Raw genomic sequence first — 24,313 nt, forward strand, 5'->3', positions numbered from 1 at the left:
CGGTACAGGAATGCTTATAGCAGCTTTCTTTGTAATAGCCAAAACTTGAAATAGTTCAGCTGCTCCTCAGCAGGTGAGTGAGTACACGAACTATGGTACATCCAGACTGTAGAAATACTACTCTGCAGTAAAAAATAACAAACTGCTGACACATGCAGCAACCTGGATGAATCTCCATAGAAATATGAGTGGAAAAAGGCAATCCCAAAAGGTTATATACCGAATGATTCCATTTATATAACTTTCTTAAAAATGGTAAAAATCACAGAAATGAAGAACAGATTAGTGGTTGCCAGAGATTATGGAGGAAGTGAGGGTGGGAGGGAAGTAGGTGTGTGTGGCTATAAAAGGACAACAGAACAGCAGATCTGTATGATGATGGAAATGTTCTGAGTCTTAAGTGCATCAGTATTGACATCCTGACTGTGATACTGCACTAGAGTTTTGCCACATGTTCCCATTGGGGGAAACTGGGTAAAGCCTACATAAGATCTCTTTGTATTATTTCACACATCTACTTGCATGTGAATCTACAATTATCTCAAAAAGATTAATTTTAAAAAAGGTAATGAGATGTAATATGAATATTATGATGAAATGCTGTTTCCTCCCCACACAGCTTTCTTGGTTTTTTTAGTCTCATTTATTGATGGTTCATCTCGTCATTTCTTTATTCATTCAAGAAATATTGAGCACTTGATATGTGCTTAATTTGGTTTTACTATCAAGTTGAAATCAATTTTCTAAACCAAAATCATCACCAACTTGTAACTGTTTTAGAATTTACCACATAAAGGACACTACCTTATTTTGTTATTTAATAGTTAAGTTTTGCAGCTAGTTTATGTCACTCAGAGCCAGCTCTTATGTAGGTGCATTGTGTGGGCCTTGGTAATGTTAACTTTAAAATATTCAAAAAATTTTCCATGGTAAAATTGTTGTGGCTGTACCTCCTGGTGTAAAACTGATGGGCCTTGATTACACATTCTCCTGTGTGTGAGAGCAGAGAAGAACGTTTGAGTGGAATCCAGGCACTGCCGGCAGGCACTCGGTCACCTGTAAAGAGTGGAGTGAGTTTCTCTACAGTCAGGTGTCCTGGCAGGCCGCTAAATTTCCCAAGGGGGTGGCATTCTTTCTCCCAGTTCAGCGTTGGGTTTAGCTGATACCATAGACTCGGATCTCTGGGAACTTTTCTAAGCATGTAACTTTGAGCTCAAGGCACCTCAAAAGCAGGGTTTAGAGAGAAAACTAAATGCTTATGATGAATAACCTGGAGAATAATCTGTCAGTTCTCTGGTTCAGTGGAACTTGGCCTGTGGATGAGACAGAGCCGTGGAGGGTCTCTTGTTGGGTCTGCATCCCTCCTGTCCCCAGGAGAATGACTTTGGCTGAATTGTGCTTTAACTTAATACTGGAGATATCAGTGTCTAATGAATGAAATCTGGTATTTGATAACTGGAAATGAAATTTGACAACCTTAGGACTAAAGGGGAGCTAGTTTTTTCTAATTGGTGGAAGAGTTGGCAGGTCGGGTGTCTGGGGGGACAAGGAGACTTCCTCACTAGCCCTCAAAGCATACCACATGGCAGGCACCCCATCATGTGGTCAGATAAAGCCAGCCCTAGCTACCAGAGGTGTGGAGCACAGAGACAGAAAGTGTTTCCTGTCTTCTCTGTGGCCCTGGTCAGGTGCCCTCATGTCCTCCTTTGACCCTTCCTGGGGGACCCTTTACAACCTAGTGATCCTGATTTGAATAGTGAATTGCAGTTGAAGAACAAGATTAAAACCCTTTCTGTGCTTTGAACTTTGTGAAGCATGAATATATGCTCTAGTGGGTTGTGTTGACGCGTTGAAGAGATTTTCGCTGAAAGTGATGTTATAAATAGCTTAGACCCAGTCTAGCTCACCAGAGTTTGTTTATTTAATCTAGTGTGTCTTTGAACCATATTCTGTTAATATTTCTGTGGAAAACCCCTCTCTCACTTATTCATCTTCCAAAACTTAATTTCAGATTTCTCCTGAGGTCGTCTTCAGTCATTTTTTCTGCTTGGCTCCTGTGGCCAGAGTGGATGCAATTGTCCCAGGTTCCCAGTGGTCTTGGGCAGGAGGGCAGTGGTGGTGATGTGGGTTCTTTGGTGGTTCTGTGCAGGTTCTGAACTTTGCGGGAAAACCCATAATGGCAGCTGGCACTATAGGTGATGATGGATAAGAGAAGGGAACTTACACATGCCTTAGGTCCTGACTGGGACAGCCTCTCAGATATAAAGGAGGATAATCTGGTATTTTCCATGTGCGGAAATGTGTAAAAGCATTAGTAGCATGAGACTAATGGGTTCGCAACCAGCAAGGTTGGGCCAGCCCCATGGCTGAGGGGTTGAGGTTCCATACACTCCGCTTTGGTGGCCCAGGTTTGTGGCTTTGGATCCTGGATGCAGACCTACACACCGCTTATCAGGCCATGCTGTGGAGGCATCCCACATACAAAATAGAGGAAGGCTGGCACAGATGTTAGCTCAAAGCTAATCTTCCTCAAGTTAAAAAAGAGGAAGATTGGCATTGAAAGTTAGCTCAGGGTGAATCTTCCTCACACACACACAAAAAAATCAGCAAGGCTAATAATGATATGTAATCTAGCGTACAGATGAGCAATGTCGTTTTAGTCACCACTATTTTTCCTTTGTCATTGCATCCACAAATTCAGTGTTACCATCTCATCTAATTTTTTTCCTTGTCTTTTGTAGTCTCAAACCATGAATTATGTGGGACAGCTGGCTGGGCAGGTGATTGTCACTGTGAAGGAACTCTACAAAGGCATTAACCAAGCCACTCTGTCCGGATGCATCGATGTCATTGTGGTACGGCAGCAGGATGGCACCTATCAGTGTTCGCCATTTCACGTTCGGTTCGGGAAGCTGGGAGTCCTGAGATCCAAGGAGAAAGTGGTGAGTGCAGAGGACAGCCTGATCTCCAGGAGCCTGAAAAGTTAGATGGCAGCAAGTAAATCCTTACTGTGAGCCCTCTGGGCCCTTTTTTTTTTTTTTTTTTGAAAACCTGTATAATGTTGAAGACCATGGTGTGAGAAATCAGCCTTTATGTATTGCTTTTGAAGTTGCTTCTAAATTCAGAAAGCCTTACTACAGGAAGTTTCTCCAAGGGGACAAAACAGCTTAAAATTATTTTGATAATGCTGTATGTTGCAACTTAGAAGAGCAAACAGAAACTAGAGTTATAAATGGGGAAGGCAGGTGTGTTTAGAAAAAGTTCCTTTACCTTACACAGTGTTAGCTATTATCACCTTATAATGCCTTCATAGCCGTTATGAATGGAATAGACTGACATAATCAAGAATACATTACCTCTGTTTAAACAAAATTAATTAATGCCAAATTTGTTTTGATAAAGCTGTAAAATCTTATTTGTAATCTAAATTTTGTTACTGATACCAGGGCTTGTCTCCAAATCTGACTGGTATGCAAACCCACAGGCCCTAGGCTGGTTGGCTGTTATTTATTTTAGGGAAGATTCATTCAGAAGGACGATATTTGTGTTGGTTTTCCTTTTTCTTACATCCTCCTCCCTTCAGGTTATGGAGCAGTTGAAAGGTTTGTTAGCACGTGTCTCATCAGTCAAGTCAGAAAACTGAGCTAGCAATAAAACTTTGCAGGCGCACATAGTAGTATTTTCCTGTCTGCTCTTGCCCCACAGCATCTTCCTAAACAGTGTAGGGAGATTTTGTCAGGATTTTAAAGTACAGTGGAAAGATCCACATCATTTTCTAAAGCACAGAAGTATGTATTAGAGGACCACTGACATAAGTTTAAAACATCTGTTTTCAGATTTTGGTTATTTCACATAGCTGATCTTATTCTTTAAAATAGAAATTTCCCTCTATTTTAATTAAACTTACATTGAGAGTGAAAGAAATTTATGCATTTCACAAACTGGATATTCTCCCCCACACCCCACCTAAAAAACATCTCATTTTTCTGGGTGTTAAAATATCAGTTTTCCACTTGAGAGCCACATTTCAGGGTGACAGAGTTTGTGTGATCTGGCCTCTGTTCAGAGTCACCCTTTGGAAACCAAAATCCGTCTCAGTTTACTTAGTGACTTGAAAACTTTCCATTGCAAAACAGTGTTTAACCACAATTTAGCTTTCCCGGAATTTTTTCTTTCTTTCTGGTGGCACTAACCTGTAGTACTTTCAGATGGTGTCTGCTCTGGGAAAATCGGCAGCAAACTGTTTATGCACTGAGATTGCCCATTGGGTGTACAAGCATCTATTTGTAAAATGGCTTATATGGGACTACTTTTTTATTAAAAAAAGTTGTTTTTTTTGCTATGATCTGGGTTTTTGATCAGCAGATTGCATAAGTCTTCTGGACTTTCAAAATGAAACCTGTAGGCTGATGTGTATAAGCATTCACACATCTGTAAATGGTGACTGGGCAGATAAAATACCTCTTTCTGCATGCTGTATACCTCTAATTAAGAGAGTAATACAATTTCTGTACAAGGCCACACAAATCATTGTATTAAGTATCTTGTCAAACCCTTGAATTTTAATAGGAATCTATCCATGAGACATAGGAAAAGAAAAAATTTCTTCTTTCCCCTTCCTTCCCTTATTATCTCAGAAACCCAAAAGATATGTTTGGGAGGAAATTTGGCTGTTTGATCAAAACACAGCTTTTCTATGACTGCAAAACCAAATCCATATCTGCTTTGAGATACTCTGGCAATTTGGATTAACTGTTTGTCTTATTTTAGGTCAATTTGGATTAGCAAAAGCTATCAATGATTTTAAACTAAGATCTCAATTTTGGTGACACCTAGAAAGTTGACTTGAAACCATAATCACCCTAAAACCTCTGGTTAGAGAGATATAGTAATTTTCCCACTGCCACTGGTATGTTCTTGTTTGACAGAACACTGATACAGATCTTCCTCAACTTATGATGGGGTTACATCTCAATAAACCCATCATAAGTTGAAAATATCAAGTTGAAAATGTGTTGAGTAAGAAGTTGAACAAGATCAGCAGTTTTCAAAGATTTTTTTTAAAGCAGTAGAAACCTTTACACACATACACATAGACATGCACAGTGTCATCTCACAAGATGATATATTTAAGCCTGTGTGTATTTCAAAAGGGAAAAAAAGGAAAAGAATGAAACAGTCCGTTACAATGTAGACACGTTCATTCTTCAGTAAATCTTTGAAGTAAGATGAAACCCAAAGCTGACTTCATCTCCAGAGTTGTGCAGTTCAACAGTAGATTGAACTTCCATGCTGAAACCCACCATCGTAAAGTCAGAAATCATAAGTCAATGAACTGTTGTTGAATTGGGGACTGTCTGTGCTCCCAGTATATTTCATAACTCAGGGGTTTAATTTCAGAAGGTATACGGGCACTTGATATTTTTAAATATTAATTTTGTTGATTTAACACAAAACTGATGATTTGATTATTTATCAAAGTTAAATAATCCAGTGTATTAGGAGAGTTTACATTGTAGATGACAGAAATCCATCTCACACCAGCTTAAGCAAGAAAAAGGAATTTATTGGCTTGAATAACCAAAGTCTAGGGGCATTTGAATTAATTAATTCGAGTCTCTGAAAGTGTTACCAGAACTCTCTCTTCCCCACCCTCAGCTCTGCTTTCCTTTGTGTGTGTTCTCTCTAATGCAAGATGGGCACCAATACTCCAGGCTTACTTCCCATTAACTCAGCAACCCTAGGGGAAAGAGAACTTCTCCTTCCTACAGAAGTGTCAGTGTTTAGTTTACCTGTCAGACTTGGGTCACATATATTTTTGGGGACCAGTCTTGTGCTGAGGGTAGAATATATTGATTGGCCTGGCTTGGACTGCAGCCCCACCTCCGCTCTCTGAAGCCACACCTGAGATAGATGGTCTGAAATAGAGGAGGAATAGATCCCCAAAGGACACCAGTGATATTCTTACCCAAAGAATGGCATGCCAAAATGTCTGTTACAGCTAGTATTTTTCACAAGTTAAATTAGTTCTGTTTCAATATCTCAGTCATTTATGTTGAGCAAGATTGAGCTACAGTGTAGGAAGTATGACTGTGTGGGAATGAGGGTTGTTTAGAAACCAGTGTACTAGAAGTAGTACATCAAAACGAGTGTCCTCTTTAAAATAATCACCTTGGGAAGCATTTATTCAAACTTGGTGCCATCTTTCAAAATATTTTTAATATTATTTCTTTGTTGCCTAAAGAGCTCATAGCATATTCTTTTAGGTATCCTCAATATTGGTACAATTTGATGTTAGATTTAATTTGGGGGAGGAACCAAACTCTGTTTAGAGTCAAATCAAGAGACTAAAGTAAGTTGTCATATTGCGAAATGTCATATTCGATCCCTAAAAGTGAGGGCTGTAAAGTAAACAGTTAATTTTTCCAGGATGGTTGAAAAACAGACTTTGAATTTGCATGCTAAAGAAGTGTTATTCCATTTTCCCAGCTGCATAGGATAAATGGATAGCTTCCAAAGTTGAACATTGTGAAGGGTGATACTAGTTTGAATCTGTTACATATTTTTTTTATTAAAGATAAAGTAACTTTAAATGTTTCATTTGTATTGTTTAAAGAAGTTATACAACAGCAAATTAACAAGCTAATGATTATTTTAATTATTTTATATGTCGAAATTCTAGACAAATAGTTTAGTTAAGTCATCCCAAGAAACCTACAGCTGGCATTATAGAGCAAGTTTAGTTTTTCCTTATCCCCTTGCTTATATAATCGTCTAGAAAAAAATAAGTATTTCTTTACTTTTTCAGTTCTCATACAAGTTTTTAAGTTAGAAAACGTTCTTCCTATGATTGTGGAAGAAGCTGCTATATTATTATAGCTGCTTCAGAAATCTTGTGTGACTTCAGCCGGTTTATTATGAAAAAAATTTTAAATATATCTGAAAGTGTATTTTTCCTTAGTCCAGGAACTTGTTGCAGTACTTCGTTTCAGAAAAGTTACATTTCTTGTCATGCCCATCTTTTTTTAGTAGTAAATATTCACAGTAATAAAAAAGCATTAAGAAAGCTAGCTGGAATGAGTTTGGATTAATGTGTGTCCTATGGAAACTATTTTATATAGCCCCGTCTCTTAAAAACTAAAAGACAAATGAATTTTTGTGTAAAGTAATTGTTTTTATTAACTTTTCTTAAATTACGTAGGAATTTTTTTTTACACAGGATATTTTTACTTATTTTATATTTAACTCTTAGTTGCCTATTTTTCCCATTTTCTTTTATACTGTTGTTTGCTCGTTTTTTTACAGCTTTCTTGTTTTATAGTTAATGCACTACACATATTCAAAGGATACAATTTGATAAGTTTTAACATGTATGTGCCCATGAAACTATCTCCACAATCAAGATGCAGAACATTTAGTTATCCTGTCTGCTTAGTCTCCTCCAATCTGTGACAGTTCCTCAGTCTTTGTTTTTTATGACATTGACATATTTTTTAACTTAATTTTAGATTTACAGACAAGTTGCAAGTGTAGTTTAAAAACTTTCCATATATCCTTCATCCAACCTCTTCCCCCTAATGTTAACAATATGTGAACATAGTACAATTATCAGAACCAGGAAATTAACATTAGTATAATACAGTTAACTAAAGACCTTATTCAGATTTCACTAGTTCTTCTACTGCTCTTCTCTTTCTGTTCCTGGGTCCTATCCTGGAACAGAAATTCCAGGTCCTATCCAGGATCCCACATTGCTTTCATCTTGTATTGTCTAACAGTTCTTTCCTTGTGACCTTTACTTTTGAAGAGTACAGAACAGTTACTATGTAGATTACCCCTCAGTTCAAGTTTGTCTGATGTTTTCTCGTTTCGGTGAGAATAACACACAGTAACAGTGTGCCCTTCTCAGTACATGATCTCAGGAGTCCCATCACTACTGTCTCTCATTACTGGTGACGTTAACTTTGATCACTAGGTTAATAGTGTCTTCCAGGTTTCTCCATTGTAAATTTACTTGTGGGGAGAAACTTTGAGACTATGCAGATAACCTGTTTCTCATCATACTACTCCCGCCTATGAATTTTAGCATACATTGATGAATTTTGCCTGCAACAGTTATTGCTGTGGCGTTTGCCGAATGATTTGTTTCCATCCTTCCTACTCCATTTATTAATTGAAATTCTACTGTTGAAGAGCTGTCCTTCTCTCCTGTTTACTTAATTATTCGATTATGTATTTAGATTAGTATGTACTCAAGAATATTAATTTTACTCTTTGGGTTATAATCCATTATTATTATTATTTAGTTGCTCAGATTGTCCCAGATTTGGCAATTAGTAGCTTCTTCAAGATGAGTCCTTTGGAGCACTTCCTTACTTTTTGGCACCATATGATATTCCAGAAGAATCTACTTAAATGGATCAAAGACTTGAAGGTAAGACTGGAAACCATAAAACTTCTGGAAGAAAATATAGACAGTACACTCTTTGACATCAGCCTTAAAAGGATCTTTACAAATATAATGTCCACTCAGACAGGGAAAACGAAAAATAAGCAAGTGGGACTTCATCAGACTGAAAAGCTTCTAGAAGGTAAAGGAAACCAAGATCAAAATGAAAAAATAACCCACCAACTGGGAGAAAATATTTGCAAATCATATATCCAATAAGGGGTTAATCTTCATAATGTATAAAGAGCTCACAACTGAACTACAAAAAAATAAACAACCAAGTCAAAAAGTGGACAAAAGATATGAACAGACATTTTTCCAAAGAAGATATACAGATTGCCAATAGGTACGTGAAAAGATGCTCAACATCACTAATCATCAGGGAGATGCAAATCAAAACTACATTTAGATATCATCTTACGCCCATTAGAATGGCTATAATCACCAAGACAAAAAGTAATAAATGTTGGAGAGGTTGTAGAGCAAAGGGAACCCTCATCCAATGCTGGTGGGAATGCAAACTGGTGCAGCCACTTTGGAAAACAGTATGGAAATTTCTCAGAAAGCTAAAGATAGAATTACCATATGACCCAGCTATCCCCACAACTGGGTATTTATCCAAAGAACTTGAAACCAGCAATACAAAGAGACTTATGCACCCCTATGTTCATTGCAGCGTTATTCACAATAGCCAAGATGTGGAAGCAACCCAAGTGCCCAGTGACTAATGACTGGATAAAGAAGATGTGGTGTATATGTTCAATGGAATACTACTCAGCCATAAAAAAGACAAAATTGTCCCATTCACAACCACACGGATAGACCTTGAGGGTATTATGTTAAGTGAAATAAGCCAGACAGAGAAGGATAAACACCATATGATTTCACTCATATGTGGAATATAAACAAATTTACGGACAAAGAGAACAATTTAGTGGTTACCAGGGGAAGCAGGGAAGACGGTGGGCACAAGGGGTGCAGGGGCACATTTATATGGTGTTTGACAAATATTAATGCACAACTGAAATTTCACAGTGTTAGAAACAAGACCACAATAAAACCAAAAAAACATAGATCTGAGCATCTAATGTATAACATGGTCACTATAGTTATCACACTGGACTATATAATTGAAATTTGCTAAGAGAGTAGAACTGAATGTTCTTGAAAAAATGAAAATAAAAATTTTTAAAAATCATTCTACTTCCCCTACCTCAGCCCTGGAATTATTTTATTTCTCCAAGGAGCCCTGGTTCCTTTTATTAGAAAATAACTGTGTAGGAACAAAGCATCCATTCACTTGGTGTGCTCATTACTACTGAGGTGTCGTTCCTTCTAGGCCCTCTCAGTGGGCAGAGCTGGAAAATCTGTGTGTGTATACACACACACACACACACCCCCATATCTGTCTGTAAAAATCATGAGTTCACCCTCATGCTTCTCATTCCAGTCCGTCACCACAAGGGTTCCTCCTCGTCTCCTTATTTGTAACATCCTCCTCCAAGAGTGAGAAACATGCCTGTCATTATCCACGATATATTTACTTACTGCTCAATCCTAGAATATACATAAAATAGTTTCAGAATTGCCAATCCACATCTCTGTGACTTAAAACAATTACTAACTACTGTACAATATTTGTTTATAGTTCTTTTTGTCTTTAGACTTAGAATATTTAATGAAAATACTGTTTTACAGATATTTAGGTTAGTTTTCTTCCTTACCACTACATGTGGTTATGTTATTCTTACATAGGATTTTTATAACAAGCATTTTGACAACATAGTCAACTAATGTTTTTTTTAACCTGATGGTACTTATCCCGTCCTTACCTGGCTCCTGGGAAGATGGAGCTGCCTTCACTGACTGGATGTGAACCAGCACTCAGTCTCGGGTCAGAAGGAATAACTGGTGCCTGCTGGGAAAAACCCAGCAGACCATGTGGTATTTCCCCCGATAAGGGCCTTTCAGAGCTAAGTACACTTGGGTTATGGACTGCTCTATTTATATCTATATTATATCTTTATATATGTTCATCTTTATATCCCTTCAGCAGTCTAAAATTGGAGTTTACAAGTTTACCCATAAGAGTTTTGAAAGTTGGCGTTCATTTATTATCGTCAGGTGTCACAGCCTACAGAAAAATGACTGTATTATTTTTTATTGAAGTATAATTGACATACAATATCATATTAGTTTGAGGCGTACATCATAGCAATTCGATTTTTATATACATTACAAAATGACCACCATGATAGGTCTTAGTTACCACCTGTCACCATACGAAGTTATGGCAATGTTATTAACTATATTCCTTACGCTGTACATTACGTCTGCATGACTTATTTTGTAAATGAAAGTTTGTACCTCTTAATTCCCTTCACCCATTTTGCCCACTCCTCAAACCGCCCCCCGTATCTATGAGTCTGATTTTTGTTTTTTAGATTCCACATATAAGTGAATTCATAGGATAGTTGTCTTTCTCTGACTTATTTCACTTAGCATAATACCCTCTAAGTCCATCCATGTTGTCACAAACGGCAAATTTCATTCTGTTTTATGGCTGAATAACATTCCATTGTATATATATGCACCACATCATCTTTATCCATTCGTCTGTCAATGGACAGTTACGTTACTTCCATATCTTGGCAGTTGTAAATAATGCTGCAGTGAACGTAAGGATGCATATATCTTTTGCTTTAGTGTTTTTGTTTCCTTTGGATAAATACCCAGAAATGAAATTGCTGGATCGTATGGTAGTTCTATTTTTAATTTTTTGAGGAATCTCCGTACTGTTTTCCATAGTGGCAACACCAGTGTATATTCCCACTGACAGTGTATGAGGGTTCTCTTTTCTCCACATCCTCTCCAGCATTTGTTATTTTGTGTCTTTTTTTTTTTAAATGATCTTTTTTTATTATTATTTTTTTCCTTTTTCTCCCCAAAGCCCCCTGGTACATAGTTGTGTATTCTTTGTTGTGGGTCCTTCTAGTTGTGGCATGTGGGATGCCGCCTCAGCGTGGTTTGATGAGCAGTGCCATGTCCGCGCCCAGGATTCAAACCAACAAAACACTGGGCCACCTGCAGCGGAGCGCACGAACTTAACCACTCGGCCACGGGGCCAGCCCCTATTTTGTGTCTTTTTGATAATAGCCATTCTTACCCATGTGAGGTGATATCTCATTGGGGTTTTGATTTGCATTTTCCTGATGATTAGTGAGGTTGAGCATCTTTTTATGTGCCTGTTCACCTGTATGTTTTCTTTGGAAGCATGTCTATTCAAGTCCTCTGCCTGTTTTTTAATCAGGTTGTTTGTTTTCTTGGCATTAAGTTGTATAAGTTCTTTATATATTTTGGATAGTAACCCTTTATTGGATGTATGATTTGCAGATATCTTCTCTCATTCAGTTTGTTGCCTTTTCCTTTTGTTGATGGTGTCCTCCACTATGCAAAAGCTGTTTAGTTTGATGTAGCCTCATTTACTTTTGCATTTATGTTTCCCTTGCCTGAGGAGACAGATCCAAAAAAGTGTTGCTAAGGCCCATGTCAAAGAGCTGACTGTCTGTGTTTTCTTCTAGGAGTTTTATGGTTTCAGGTCTTCAATTTAAGTCTTCAATCCATTTTGAATTTATTTTTGTATATGGTGTAAGATAGTGGTCTAGGTTCATTCTTTTGCATGTAGCTGTCTAGTTTTCCCAACACCGTTTTTTGAAAAAATTGTCTTTTCACCATTGTCTATTCTTGCTTGATTACTATTGCTTTGTAGTATAGTTTGAAATCAGAGAGCATGACACTTCCATCTTTATTCTTTTTTCTCAAGATTTTTTTGGCCATTCAAGGTCTTTTGTGGTGTCATACAAATTTTAGGATTCTTTGTTCTATTCTGTGAAAAATGCCATTGGTATTTTGATAGAGATTGCATTGAATCTGTAGATTGTTTTGGGTAATATAGCCATTTTAACAATATTAATTCTTCCAATCCATGAGCATGATATGTCTTTCCATTTGTCTGATCTTCATTTTCTTACATCAGTGTCATAGTTTTCAGAGTACAAGTCTTTCTTCTCCTTGGTTATACTTATTCCTAGGTATTTTATTCTTTTTCTTTTTCCTTTTTTCTTTCTTTCTTTTTTTTTTTTTTGGTGAGGAAGATTGGTCCTGAGTTAGCATCTGTTGCCAATCTTCCTCTTTTTACTTGAGGAAGATTGTCTCTGAGCTTACGTCTGTGCCAGTCTTCCCCTGTTTTGTATGTGGGATGCTGCCACAGCGTGGCTTGATGATCGGTGTGTAGGTCTGCACCTGGGATCTGAACCTGTGAACCCCAGGCTGACCCCGGTATTGTATTCTTTTTGATGCAGTTGTAAATGTGGTTGTTTTCTTAATTTCTCTTTCTTACAGCTCATTATTAGTGTATAGAAATTCATCTGATTTCTCTATATTAATTTTGTATCCTGCGCTTTACTGAATTCATTTATTCTACTGGTTTTTTGGTGGAGTCTTTAGGGTTTTCTCTATAATATCATGTAATGTGTGAAGAGTGACGTTCTACATCTTCCTTTCCAATTTGGATGCCTTTATTTTTCTTGCCTAATTTCTGTGCCTAGAACATCCAATACTATTTTGAATAAAAGTGGAGATAATGGACAGCCTTGTCTTGTTCCTTATCTCAGAGGGAAAGCTTTCAGCTTTTTGCCATTGAGTATGATGTTAGCTGTGAGTTTGTCATATATGGCCTTTATTATGTTGAGGTACGTTCCCTCTCTACTGACTGTTCAGAGTTATCATCATAAACGGATGCTGAATTTTGTCAAATGCTTTTTCTGCATCTATTGAGATGATCATATGATTTTTATCCTTTGTTAATGTGGTATGTCATGTTGATTGATTTGCACATGTTGAACCATCGGCAAGGAGGGCAACAGTGGTGCCTCTATCCCTGGGGAGTTTTTCTGCCATCTCCCGCCCCTCCAGCCGATGCTTTTAGATTCACTAATGACTCTCCTTCACAAATAGTCTGCACTTTTCAAACTGCTGTTATTTCACTGTGAGTGAGACCACAGGCGAACCCTTTGAGAGGAGAATCTTAGTTTCCTATAGCACTTTGGGACCCTTTGCCGTCAACTCAATTGTTTTTCTATATTACACATTTTGGTTGCTCGTCTCTCCAGTGTAGATCCCAGGGGCTGGGGTGCCTGATGTGCCTAAGTAATCTCCCTGCTCCTCCAGGAGAAGCACCCATCTGGTGAGATCCCTCCCTGCTGTGTGCTGCCAGGCCAGGAGTGCAGTATTTGGTGAGAACATTTTTCTGCCTCTCCTACCCACCTCCATGTGGTCCTTTTTATTTTTTGTTGAGCAGCAGGTGTTTAGCCAGCTCTCACTTTCTTTTCAGAGGGAATTGATCCATATGTAACTGTATATTTGTGTGTCCATGGGAGGAGGTAAGTTCAGGCTCTTCCTGTGCTGCCATCTTGAATCTCCTCCTCAAACAACTACATTATTTTTAAGTGATATGATAGTATTTAATATTATGTATAAACAATTCTCACTTTGCATGGTAGTATAGACTATTAATATGACTGGGCAAGCTGAAATTGTTCAAAGCAAGCTATATCACTGAAAAAAATTAGGATTCTTCCATGAACTTTACAAATTTTTGTCAAAACTTTAAAAATTTCCTCAGTTATAAATGTATAGGAAAATGAAAAATAGTATTTAGTACAGTCATGCATCATTTAACGATGGGGATACATTCTGAGAAATGCATCATTAGGTGATTTTTTTGTCATGTGAATATCGTAGCATGTACTTCCGCAAGCCTAGATGGTATAGCCTCCTACACACCTAGGCCACATGGTACTAATCTTAAGGCACCGCTGTTGTATATGCAGTTGGTCGTTCACCGAAATGTCATTATGTGGCACATGACTGTACACTGCGATTTAAAATATTAGAAACATTGAGAACTAAAGGTCTTATTTCTTTGTCAAAAAACTTACCAAGAATAGTTGGTTTGAACAGTGCTTGCCTTCTTGATGTAAACCTTATGATATGGAGCAAGCATCTCTTCCTTGTCTTGGCAAATTATCATACTCCTTTCTAAGCTTGGATCAGCTTCCAATTTTCCATCCTTTGGAGTTTTCAGCATCATGAAGTATCTTTGAGAGTTCCTTTACCATGAAGTTTTTTTGCCTTGTGTCAGTTCCTCTGGGCCATCTTCATTCTTTTTGTCACAACCATTCTTCCTTTGTGTGGATAAGCTCACGCTCACCAGGTTGTCCTGGCCGCACATCTCAAGTTTCTCAAATGGTAGCAGGATCGCTGTGCCCACAGTTAGCTGTTTCTTCTTTAACTCTGTTTGTATCCAGTTTGAATTTTATTTCCAACACTATTACTTTTTGTTTGTTTATTACACTTTGACCTTGGCCAATTTCCTCTCTCAATTATCCATTTTTATAAAATGTCACAAGGGTTTATCACTGGGAGACAACGAGGCAACACAACTACATGCTTTACTGTCTGTGCCTGAACTGAATAACAAATGTGCTCAGACCAGTCACTGATAAACTTCAAAAAAGTGGTGTGATGAGTAACTGATCATGATGGGCATCTGTTGTTTACGTAGTGACTTGTGGATGGAAATGCTGGCACTAAAGTTTGTCCTTTCTACAGTTACTCATAGTTAACATACCGTGGTAACTGAAATTTGTGTTTATCTGAACTATACGAGGTGAGGCCTGCCTGTGTTATAACTCGGAAAGTGTTCAAATGTTTGACGGTGACATTTCCCCTATTTTATGACATTCGGGAAATTAACTAATTGAAAAATTTTGTTATAAAATTAGACTATAAAACATTTTCTTTCAGTCTCTGGTTACCCATCCCCTAGTGTCTTTGGTTTTCTAGGGTGGGATGTGGGGCAGGTAGCAGTGTTTCTCTTGGGCTGTCACTGTGGGAACCCCAGTACCAAGTTGGCTTGAGAACCCAGAATTTAGGCTTGGTTTAGCCTGAAGGAAAGACTCTTAATGCTAAGTGACAGTTTGTTTCTCCCTTAGATTGATATAGAAATCAATGGCGATGCAGTGGATCTTCACATGAAACTGGGTGACAATGGAGAAGCTTTCTTTGTGGAGGAGACTGAAGAGGAATATGTAAGTTCTAGTGGGTCACATCCACTTTACGCGTTGTATTCAGGCCTCAGGTGCATGTCCCCAATCGGAAATGTTGGCAGTTTTCATAGGTAGTTGTATAGAAGATTGTTGCTGGTTAGACAAGCTGTAGTTTTAGGTTGAAGAACTAAGCTGTCAGAAAGGAGCTGGAGGAGTGAGGAAATTTTCTCCACACCAGGTTTCAGGGTAAAGAGAGCGTGCAGAAGGCTCTTTTTGTAAGGGAGGTACATCTTGTCCTCTGTCTTTAGCGACTGTTCTTTAGTGTCTCTTACGGTTTACGCCTTGACTTCAGTACACTCTGTTCTGCCTACGTCATCAAGGCGTGTATCTTCAGGCTGTGTGTTGTTTGTGTACGTTTGACCTTTAAACTTGGTAAGCATGTTTACCATTTTGGTTAGGGACGTGACATCCCTAACCTTGAACAGTCACGTGAATTAGTTTATTGTGGTCTTTACCCTTTATCAACAGTTATTGCATGTTTGGCTTCTTTCAGCAGGAGAGCACAGTTTGTCTTCCCCTTTCACTTCTGTGTATCCACTGATTTGAATGGTGGTAAACTGTTCTCGAGGCATGTAGTAAGGATCTTTTAAAAAGTTCTTAGAAGGCGTTGTTCTGTCTTTCATCATAAAAAGTAAAATCTCAGATAGCAAAAATGATAACCTTCAAGTTATTAAGGATACAGGACTACATTTTTTGGTTTTGAAGACAAACTGCCAGTTTGATGTGATAAGGAAAAAACGTCACCAAAAAATAAACAATAGAAGAATGAGATGATCATTTTTTAGTGTAGAGAAAAACCAACAACTTAGGTAGAAGTATGTAAAGCAGCAATGGAACAGTGTAATTATGAAGGGCAACCTTACAAGACCAGTATTTTTCCTAGTACCGTAATTACTTGTGTTCATATTAACCTTGTTTGCATTTACTTTGCCTAAGCAAAATTTTTTTGTCATCAGACACTGAGGCAAAAGGCAGAATGAAACAATAAATGAGTTGTCACAAGAATAAAATATTTTTGATGTGTTTCTTAAAATCATGTGTAATCCATAACACTGATTGGGCTTCATGTAAATGAACAAGTGAGAGGACTAGGGTGTTGCTGTTAGCTGGTTCTCATGGTCACTTCTGATGATTCCATCGAAAACTGTGCTTAGCAAGGTCAACTTGGAGAGTGTCAACTTTCCAGCTTTCTTTTCCTATTCCATATATGACCAAATTGACCAGATTTTCTTTAGTGTGCTTCACTTTAAAAAATGTTACTTCATCCAACAGCATTGAAGTCACTACTCCATACCACATATTATCAATAAAACATGCCCCGACTCTCCAGGAGTTCACAGTTTAAAGGGGAATAAACATTACCAAAAGCCTTCTGGCTCCCATTGTTTTACTTTTTTGTTTCTCTCAAACTTTTCTTATTTAACTACATGTCATCAACATCCCTTTCAAGGCAGTATTTCTAGATCGAACTCTATTCTTTTAATAGCTGCAAAATATTTCATAGTATGACTATACCACTGTTTAACCATTCTCATACTGATAAGACATTCAGGTTATTTCTATTCCCCCTCAACACAACCAGTGCTGTAATAGAACTAGGAAACACCACCAGAGACAAAACAGCTTTTAAGAAGTACAAGTAAACTTTATTCATAGCAAAGACCATTGCATTAAAAGGCCCTGGAAGTCAGAGACCACAGCCTATCACCTGGGTGCCTTGGGGGCCTACAGAATCATATCCTATCATCACAGTTTCTCTGTGTGTGTTGCTGGTGAATACAAATTTTGGTTGGGTAAACAAAACTTCAACTTCAGGGTAATGTTTACCAAGGCCAAATTCAAAAGCTTAATTTAGGAGGCCGGCCTCGTGGCGCAGCAGTTAAGTTCGCACATTCTGCTTCAGCGGCCTGGGGTTCGGATCCCCGGTGCGGACCTAGCACTGCTTGTCAAGCCACGCAGTGGCAGGCATCCCACATATAAAGTAGAGGAAGATGGGCATGGATGTTAGCTCAAGGCCAGTCTTCCTCAGCAAAAAGAGGAGGATTGGCAACAGATTTTAGCTCAGGGCTAATCCCCCCCCCCCCCCCCGCAAAAAGCAATTATGGAAACCCACTTATTTTCAGGAGTATTATGTAACAACTTGAGTATTCTAAATTATCTGAGGTTAATTTCTCTCTCTATTGCCTACCTTCTGTTTCCCCCGTGATACAAAGGAATCAAGCCAGTAAGTAAGAAGTTACTTTCCTGAACACCAAACTTAATCATTTATTTGATATTAAATTAGGAGTTTAATTGTTTCTAACTACTGGGCCTTATTTTCTTATTTGAATTCCTGGAAGGCTATCTTAAATTCTTTAGGATTTAAAAATCCATGAATTCCATTTGTTAACAGGGTGTTGTCTCTATTATAATCACCTTCTTCCACCTTCAGGTAGTTTCACAAACACAAGAATTAGCCCCTCTAGATTTTACTGTCGTTCCTCCCTTCCGTTCCCTGTCCTGCTGCTCTTTGTCTGCTAGGGTAGTTGTGATCCCTGCCTTCTGCTTTATCCTGTTATTCTTTCTGAGTTGTTGACAGAGTGCTTTAACACCTCCTCAGAATACTCCTGCTGGTTTGAACTTCTCTTTACAGAGAATTTAATTGGCCCTGCTTGATTATAGCTTTCGTGTGTTTCGTGCTGACTTGGTATATCTGTTCCTCCAAATGTATTCAGGTCGGTGGATGGAGATAAGCTGGCACTTAGCTGTGTGCAGCAGGGTGAAGACGCAGTCAGAGCAGAGTGGCAGTGCCCTGGCTCAGGGAGACCCCCACTTCAGGGACGGTGTGTTCTTTCTCCCCTGTAAAATTCACAGACGCAAAGAACTCATCATTGTTTTGATTCACTTTCCAGTTTGTCGGGGACAACTTTTCTTTCTCTGTGTTCTGTTTAAGGAAAAGCTTCCTGCTTACCTTGCCACCTCACCAATTCCTACTGAAGATCAGTTCTTTAAAGATATTGACACCCGTTTGGTGAAATCTGGTGGAAATGAAAGACCATCTCAGAGTTCAGACATCTCACACATCTTGGACACGGAGAGAGTTTTTGCACCAAGTTCTGTGAAAAAAAAAAAACGAAGGAGAAAGAAATGTAAACAGGACAGTAAGAAGGAAGACCAGGCCACTTGCCCTGCTGCGGAGGACACCGTGGATGTGAACCTGAGTTCTGACGATGACAAGGGGGCCCAGTCAGCAAGGTAGGGCTCTCAATCCAGGAGGGCTCTTTGTGCAGGTGCTAGGGTGCGTGCTGCGGACAAAGCTCCATACACGATTTGCTGTTATTTCTTTTGTGTGTCTGTATTTACAGCCTGAGGTTTGGGCTTCTCTTTCCCCTTGACAGTTTATTGTGGAATCAAGTGGGAGAGGCATTTTCTTTTTTCCTTTCTGCAACTCTGTGAAATTTTCCATCAGACATCCTGCTGTGATACTAAAATATCATTTGAAGCAGACTGGCAATGTGTGTCTTTTCATCCAGTAGCTTTCCAAAAGCCAAATAAATCCTAAGTCCTAAAGAAGCTCTGAACTAGTGACTTGCCCCTGGGCAGGCAGATAGGAGTGGAAGCAGATACAACATCCTGTGTACCTCCCTACCCAGCGGTCTTGTGCTTGGTATCTCACCTGTTCCTGAAAAGTATAGAGTTGTTTTGAGGCCACCATCAAGATATCCTAATAAGTTGAAGAGTGACGGAGGTTTCTTTTTTTTATAAAGTGAGAAATCTTGATCACTACTTATTTACCAGCTCAATAGAAGAGCTCAAAATATATGCAAGTTTTCAAATCATCACTACCTGGGGTTTAAGAGGTAACAGTTGTGGGTAGGACACATTATTTCATTCTGGATTTGGTTTTTAGAAGATTGTCTTCCACTTGTTCCACTCAGTGATTGCCCTGGCACTGGAAGAACAGTACGGGTGTCACTGGGGTGGTTCTCTTTATTGATGACCATTGCACGAGAAGCTGCTGCCCAAAAATGACCCTGAGTTTCCAGACCCTTTATTTGAAGTGGTTGGGGGAGGATGGTGTTATGAGGTAGATGCTGCTACAGTTGTATGTTTTCACCTCAGCTCTGACATCTTGCCCTACTTTCCAGGAAGGTTGGTGCTGTTAAAGTTCTCTTCATCATGGAAAAGAGAGGAAATAATTTCTTTCTCCAGTTACAGAAACCAAATATAAACTAAGTGTAAATCTGCCTTGATTTAGTACTTACCAAGCTTTTGTTTTAAATGATTGTCAGAAAAAAAAATCTGTTATTAATATATTATTACTATAATTACACTGTTAGTGAATAACATAGTATAATCTCCTTTTTGGGAAAACTGTGTGCTCATTTTCTAAAATTTTAAAATCTGAATTGTAAATCCTGGAACAAAATCTTACATTCAATAGTAATTTTTAATATATGAAGTTTTTTCTATTCATCTTTTTATTACTTATCAACTGTCATATTTATGATGGTGTTTCTCATTCCTCCCATGCTGAATATATTAGACTTTGATTTCAATTCTGATAGAATGCAGAATTCCTCTGTTAGAACTAAACAAAAAGACGATGCAAGAGTGAAAAAGTACTTTAGACTCTATAGAGCAGGGTAAACTTATACCTATAAAATTTTAAAATTCTAAATAAACCAACAAATTTGGATAATTTGTTGTGTGTCAGTATCAAAATACTAGCTGGGAAGAGCTTAATTATAAATGTTCTAAACTCCACTTTTACGTCAGTGATTCCCAAAGAATTTTAAGATAATAAGTATCACAATTTCTTAAAAAGAGACTCTTCCCATCCTTTTTCTTTCTGCTTTCAGTCTCTTAAGGGTTATTTATCTTTTCCTTCCCTAGGAGAAAAACTAAAAGACTCTTTTAGATCTTCTGTTGCTTGATCTCGATGCTATTAAGAAGAGTGTAAACAGTTCCTTTAAAAGTTTTGGCTTATTTGTAATAAAATGTGTAGGTTAGCTAATTTGGGTTAACACTGTAATACTCCCTTAAGTGCCTTAATTCTTTGAAATATTTTTGCTAACTAGAATTCTTCCAAGATCCACCAGAAAGAACACTGAAGTAACACTTTTGCCTCCAGAGTGTTGTTGACATGTTCTTTGTTAGAGCAAAGTTTGAACTCTTAAAACAACCTCCAGCTTCCGTTTAGGAAGTTAAAACATTTCTAAAACATATGCAGAGTGACCTACTAAATGCACGAGAATCATTCTAAAGGAGTGTGTAAGTGAATGCATTGCACAGATATTAGTGCGTGCCCTCCTTCTCCTGATTGTGCGAAAGGCTTTGCCAACCAGATCTGTCCGTGTACTGATGTGGTCCACAGTTATATGTGGCCACTAGCTTCTCTCTCAGGGCCAGAACCTTTCTTGCCTGGTAAGGAGGCATATCAGAGCACAGGTAAACTATGGCCTTATAAATAATAATTACCAGGAGCTTGGTGGTTTGCTTTTTCTTTAGGTCACCAGTCAATTACAGATGCTGCCACTTGGAGGAACTCTTTCCTGAAATTTCCCTAAAACAGGATCTGCTTAATTAGGTAGCCAACAGAAATTAGTACTTAAAAAAGACAGAATGTAGCAGTCAGGAGAATGCTGAAATAAGCGCTGAGCTGAAAGGTGGCGGCCTGGGCCTGTTACACCTCTGAGGGTGGAACAGCAGCCTCCTGATCGCCCAGGCTGCCGTTTCTTAATCTGTGAAATAAGAGAATTGAACTGCATAGTTTGCAGGGCCCCTTCTAGCTCAGCATCTAGATTCTAAAATAATTTAGGAGAAGATATTTGGGGTCAAAAGTATTAACAGCATATTAAATAGTGTGTTAAATCTGAGAGAAGAAGAATAGGAGGTCAACTCCTTTTGCACCTGTGAGATCTAGAAATTACATGGGATTGGGGATTTGCAGCTTTCAAATATCTTCCCCTCCTCAGCCCCTACCACCTAGGAAAGACACCTTGTTTCCAGAGAAGATACTGAAATAGGTTTTTATTTTTAAATGCATTCTATTTCAACTCCTTACTTTCCAGGAATTTCGTTGATAATAGTAGAATTAAGGTTAATCAAGGCTCTTTGAAGGAGGCAGGTGAAAGACGGAATCATCCTTTAAAGCAGGTTGCCTTTGTACAGCTAGAAGAAAGTCATTGATGGAAATTGGAGAGCTTTAAACTACACAGGGCTTTGCGTAAACTGTACCTCATGAGCCTCTCTCCCTTCCTAAAGATGAACTTTTGGCTTGAATATATCATGGAAGCCTTGTTGATCCTTCCAGAGGATGGATGGCTGTGTAAGTGTGTATATGTATTAAAAACATTGCACCTAAGCCTAGGTAGCCTTCTGGAAGGAAGAGACTTTTCAGAGTGGACAGTGCTGTAGCACAATCTTGAGAGCAAATATACGAAATGTGCCACTGATGGAAATACTTAAAATACCCAGCAGTAACAAAAATGGAGGAGTAAGCCCATACCATTAGAAAGTAATCTCTTCTTTTAATCCACGAAAGCAGACTTGCTTACAAGGTAGATCTGGGAGCCAAGTAGAGGGTGCCTGAGACTTTTCACAGGGAGCGTCTATGGCCCTGAGGCTGCTTATTTCATCTCTTGATCAGTAATTGGCTTCTCGAGAACCCTCCATGTTCTGTGGTGACCTGAGTCAATTGTGCAGCTTACTCGCTGTCTTTCCTCCCCTTCATTTTCGACACAACAGACAGAGAACATTACAGGTCTCCTTTCAGCCCTATTTTGAGGTATCTTTTATGGGACATGTCATATATCCAAATGTGAACTTATATCATTTAGCCACACTGAAATTTTTTTTTACCAGTGCTGTGCTAATGTTGAGGATAAACATGTTGTTAACAGAGTTAGCAATCTTTGTTCATGATAGTTAGCAACCCCATTTAGCTCTTACATACTACCACTTAAATAGACTAAAACTCATTTAGTCCCTCTCATTTATCCCACATGAATAATTCAGGCTATTTACTTTAACTTTCTATTGATTTTTTCCTTCCTTTAAAAAAATTTGAGGTGTAATTTACATACAATAATATTTATAGATCTTAAGTATGCAAGTCAGTGAATTTTGACATTTGTATACATCATGTAACCTCTCTTGGCTTTTGAATAGGGAAGGTGATTGGTTTAGAAAATGATGTTGAGTTTGAAGACGTGATGTTGGAGTGCGTCTGTGAAGGCTGAAGTGTTCTATACACACTTAGGAACTTCAGCAGCTGAACCTCCCATCCCCCAGCCCTGACTCAGCGTTAAACGGTCACCCTACTCAAATCCTCTGCTGTTCAGCTTTAATGTACATATTTGTCCTATGTTTTGACCTAGGTGTAATCAGCGTTCATACTGTTTTCTTCGCATTCTGATATATGCACCCCAGTATATTCTCAAGACATGTACTTAGTTTTAAGTTGCTCTGCCAGGGTCTGCGTAACTGATGGCCTCTTCTCAGCCGTGTGTGCCATTTTGAAAAGTGCTTAGCAGACTTTTAGAAGTCTTATTTTAGTTAATGAATCATAGGACTGAAAGGAACCTCAGCATCAGCACCCTTCTCCATCACTCTAATAGGTCTGAACGATGGGCTCTATTTTGGTCAGGATATGCTGAGAGAAGGCCATTTCGTGTCTTCCTGGGGTTATAAATTCTTAATGTTGCCTGTTCTCTGGTCTCTCAATATTTTACTAAATCCAGTTTGCTTTCTGAATTCTTCTTGGCTTACTTTTTGTACTGCAGTGAAATGCATTCCAAAAATAAAATATTTTTAACAAAAAGTTTCTGTGGCTTTTACATTGTTCTTTCCAAACCACTTTCCAATATGTAAATAGTGATGGGTTAAGCTGTACTGTCCTTTCAAATTTGGCGAATAAGGACTGTTCATAAGCATCTGATTTTCCTTTCTTAAGAAATAGAGTATTTTTACCCAGATGTCTGCCTTTTTCAAGTATATATTTTTCTCCCTTTGAATTAGGGTCGTATGCCAGAGTTTAATCCTTCTGAGAGAAAGAAGATTAGAGTTAAGAAAACCTTAAATTAGAAGACTCAGCCCTGTGGAAAAACCATTACATGTCAAAGTTAGTGGTAAAGCAGAGTATGTTAAATTAAGATATAAAGGAAGAAGAACAATATTAAAAACTAATAAACTGTTTTCTGTCCTATTTTTAGTCTAGCAAATTAAGCGGTACAGATATTCTCATTTTTACATTTAATATCTGCCCTAGTAGAACATTGAATTTTCTGTAAGAAGTTCTTAAACTTGTATGCTGTAGTGTTTCACACTTTGCAGAGTTTTTCTTTATACTTTTCAGAGTTTTCAGTATAGTACATCACATAAATCTCACACTGACTCTGTGAAGTAGACAGGACAAGTGAAAAATTTCCAAATAAAGATGAAAAACTGGGGCCCATGGTGCTTCTGAGGGATGTTTTCGAGGTTATATGGCAAGTTAGTTCTGTTAACTCTGCAAGTTCAAGAATACCAAAGCGTGAATTAATTAAAACCTTGCTAGCATTAGTTCGTCCTCCTGTAATTCCGAGGTCTGTGTATGAATCTTAAAGCGTTTATCATATTTTTGCATCATCTTCCTCATATCCTGACATCATGTAGATTCTAAGTAAGGAGATAGTTCTCAGTTAATGCTTGGGCCAGGCCAAGAGAAAAATAG

General features: G+C 38.3%; 1 protein-coding gene across 4 annotated transcripts in view; it reads left to right on the forward strand.

The window, feature by feature from the left end:
* LPIN2 (lipin 2) overlaps positions 1-24,313 on the forward strand; it is an 88,338-nt gene that overhangs the window by 42,518 nt on the left and 21,507 nt on the right. For 2 of the 4 annotated variants that reach the window (XM_046671493.1, XM_046671492.1), the window contains exons 2-5: positions 2,742-2,942; positions 8,307-8,434; positions 15,505-15,600; positions 18,551-18,852. In XM_046671493.1, coding sequence (XP_046527449.1) covers positions 2,837-2,942; positions 8,307-8,434; positions 15,505-15,600; positions 18,551-18,852 — 632 coding nt within the window. In that variant the 5' untranslated portion in view covers positions 2,742-2,836. The remainder of the gene's footprint in view (positions 1-2,741; positions 2,943-8,306; positions 8,435-15,504; positions 15,601-18,550; positions 18,853-24,313) is intronic. The other 2 variants (XM_046671494.1, XM_046671491.1) reach the window with 1 other exon arrangement.

The sequence above is a fragment of the Equus quagga genome, chromosome 9 (genome assembly GCF_021613505.1).
Source record: "Equus quagga isolate Etosha38 chromosome 9, UCLA_HA_Equagga_1.0, whole genome shotgun sequence".
Classification (NCBI taxonomy): Eukaryota; Metazoa; Chordata; class Mammalia; order Perissodactyla; family Equidae; genus Equus; species Equus quagga.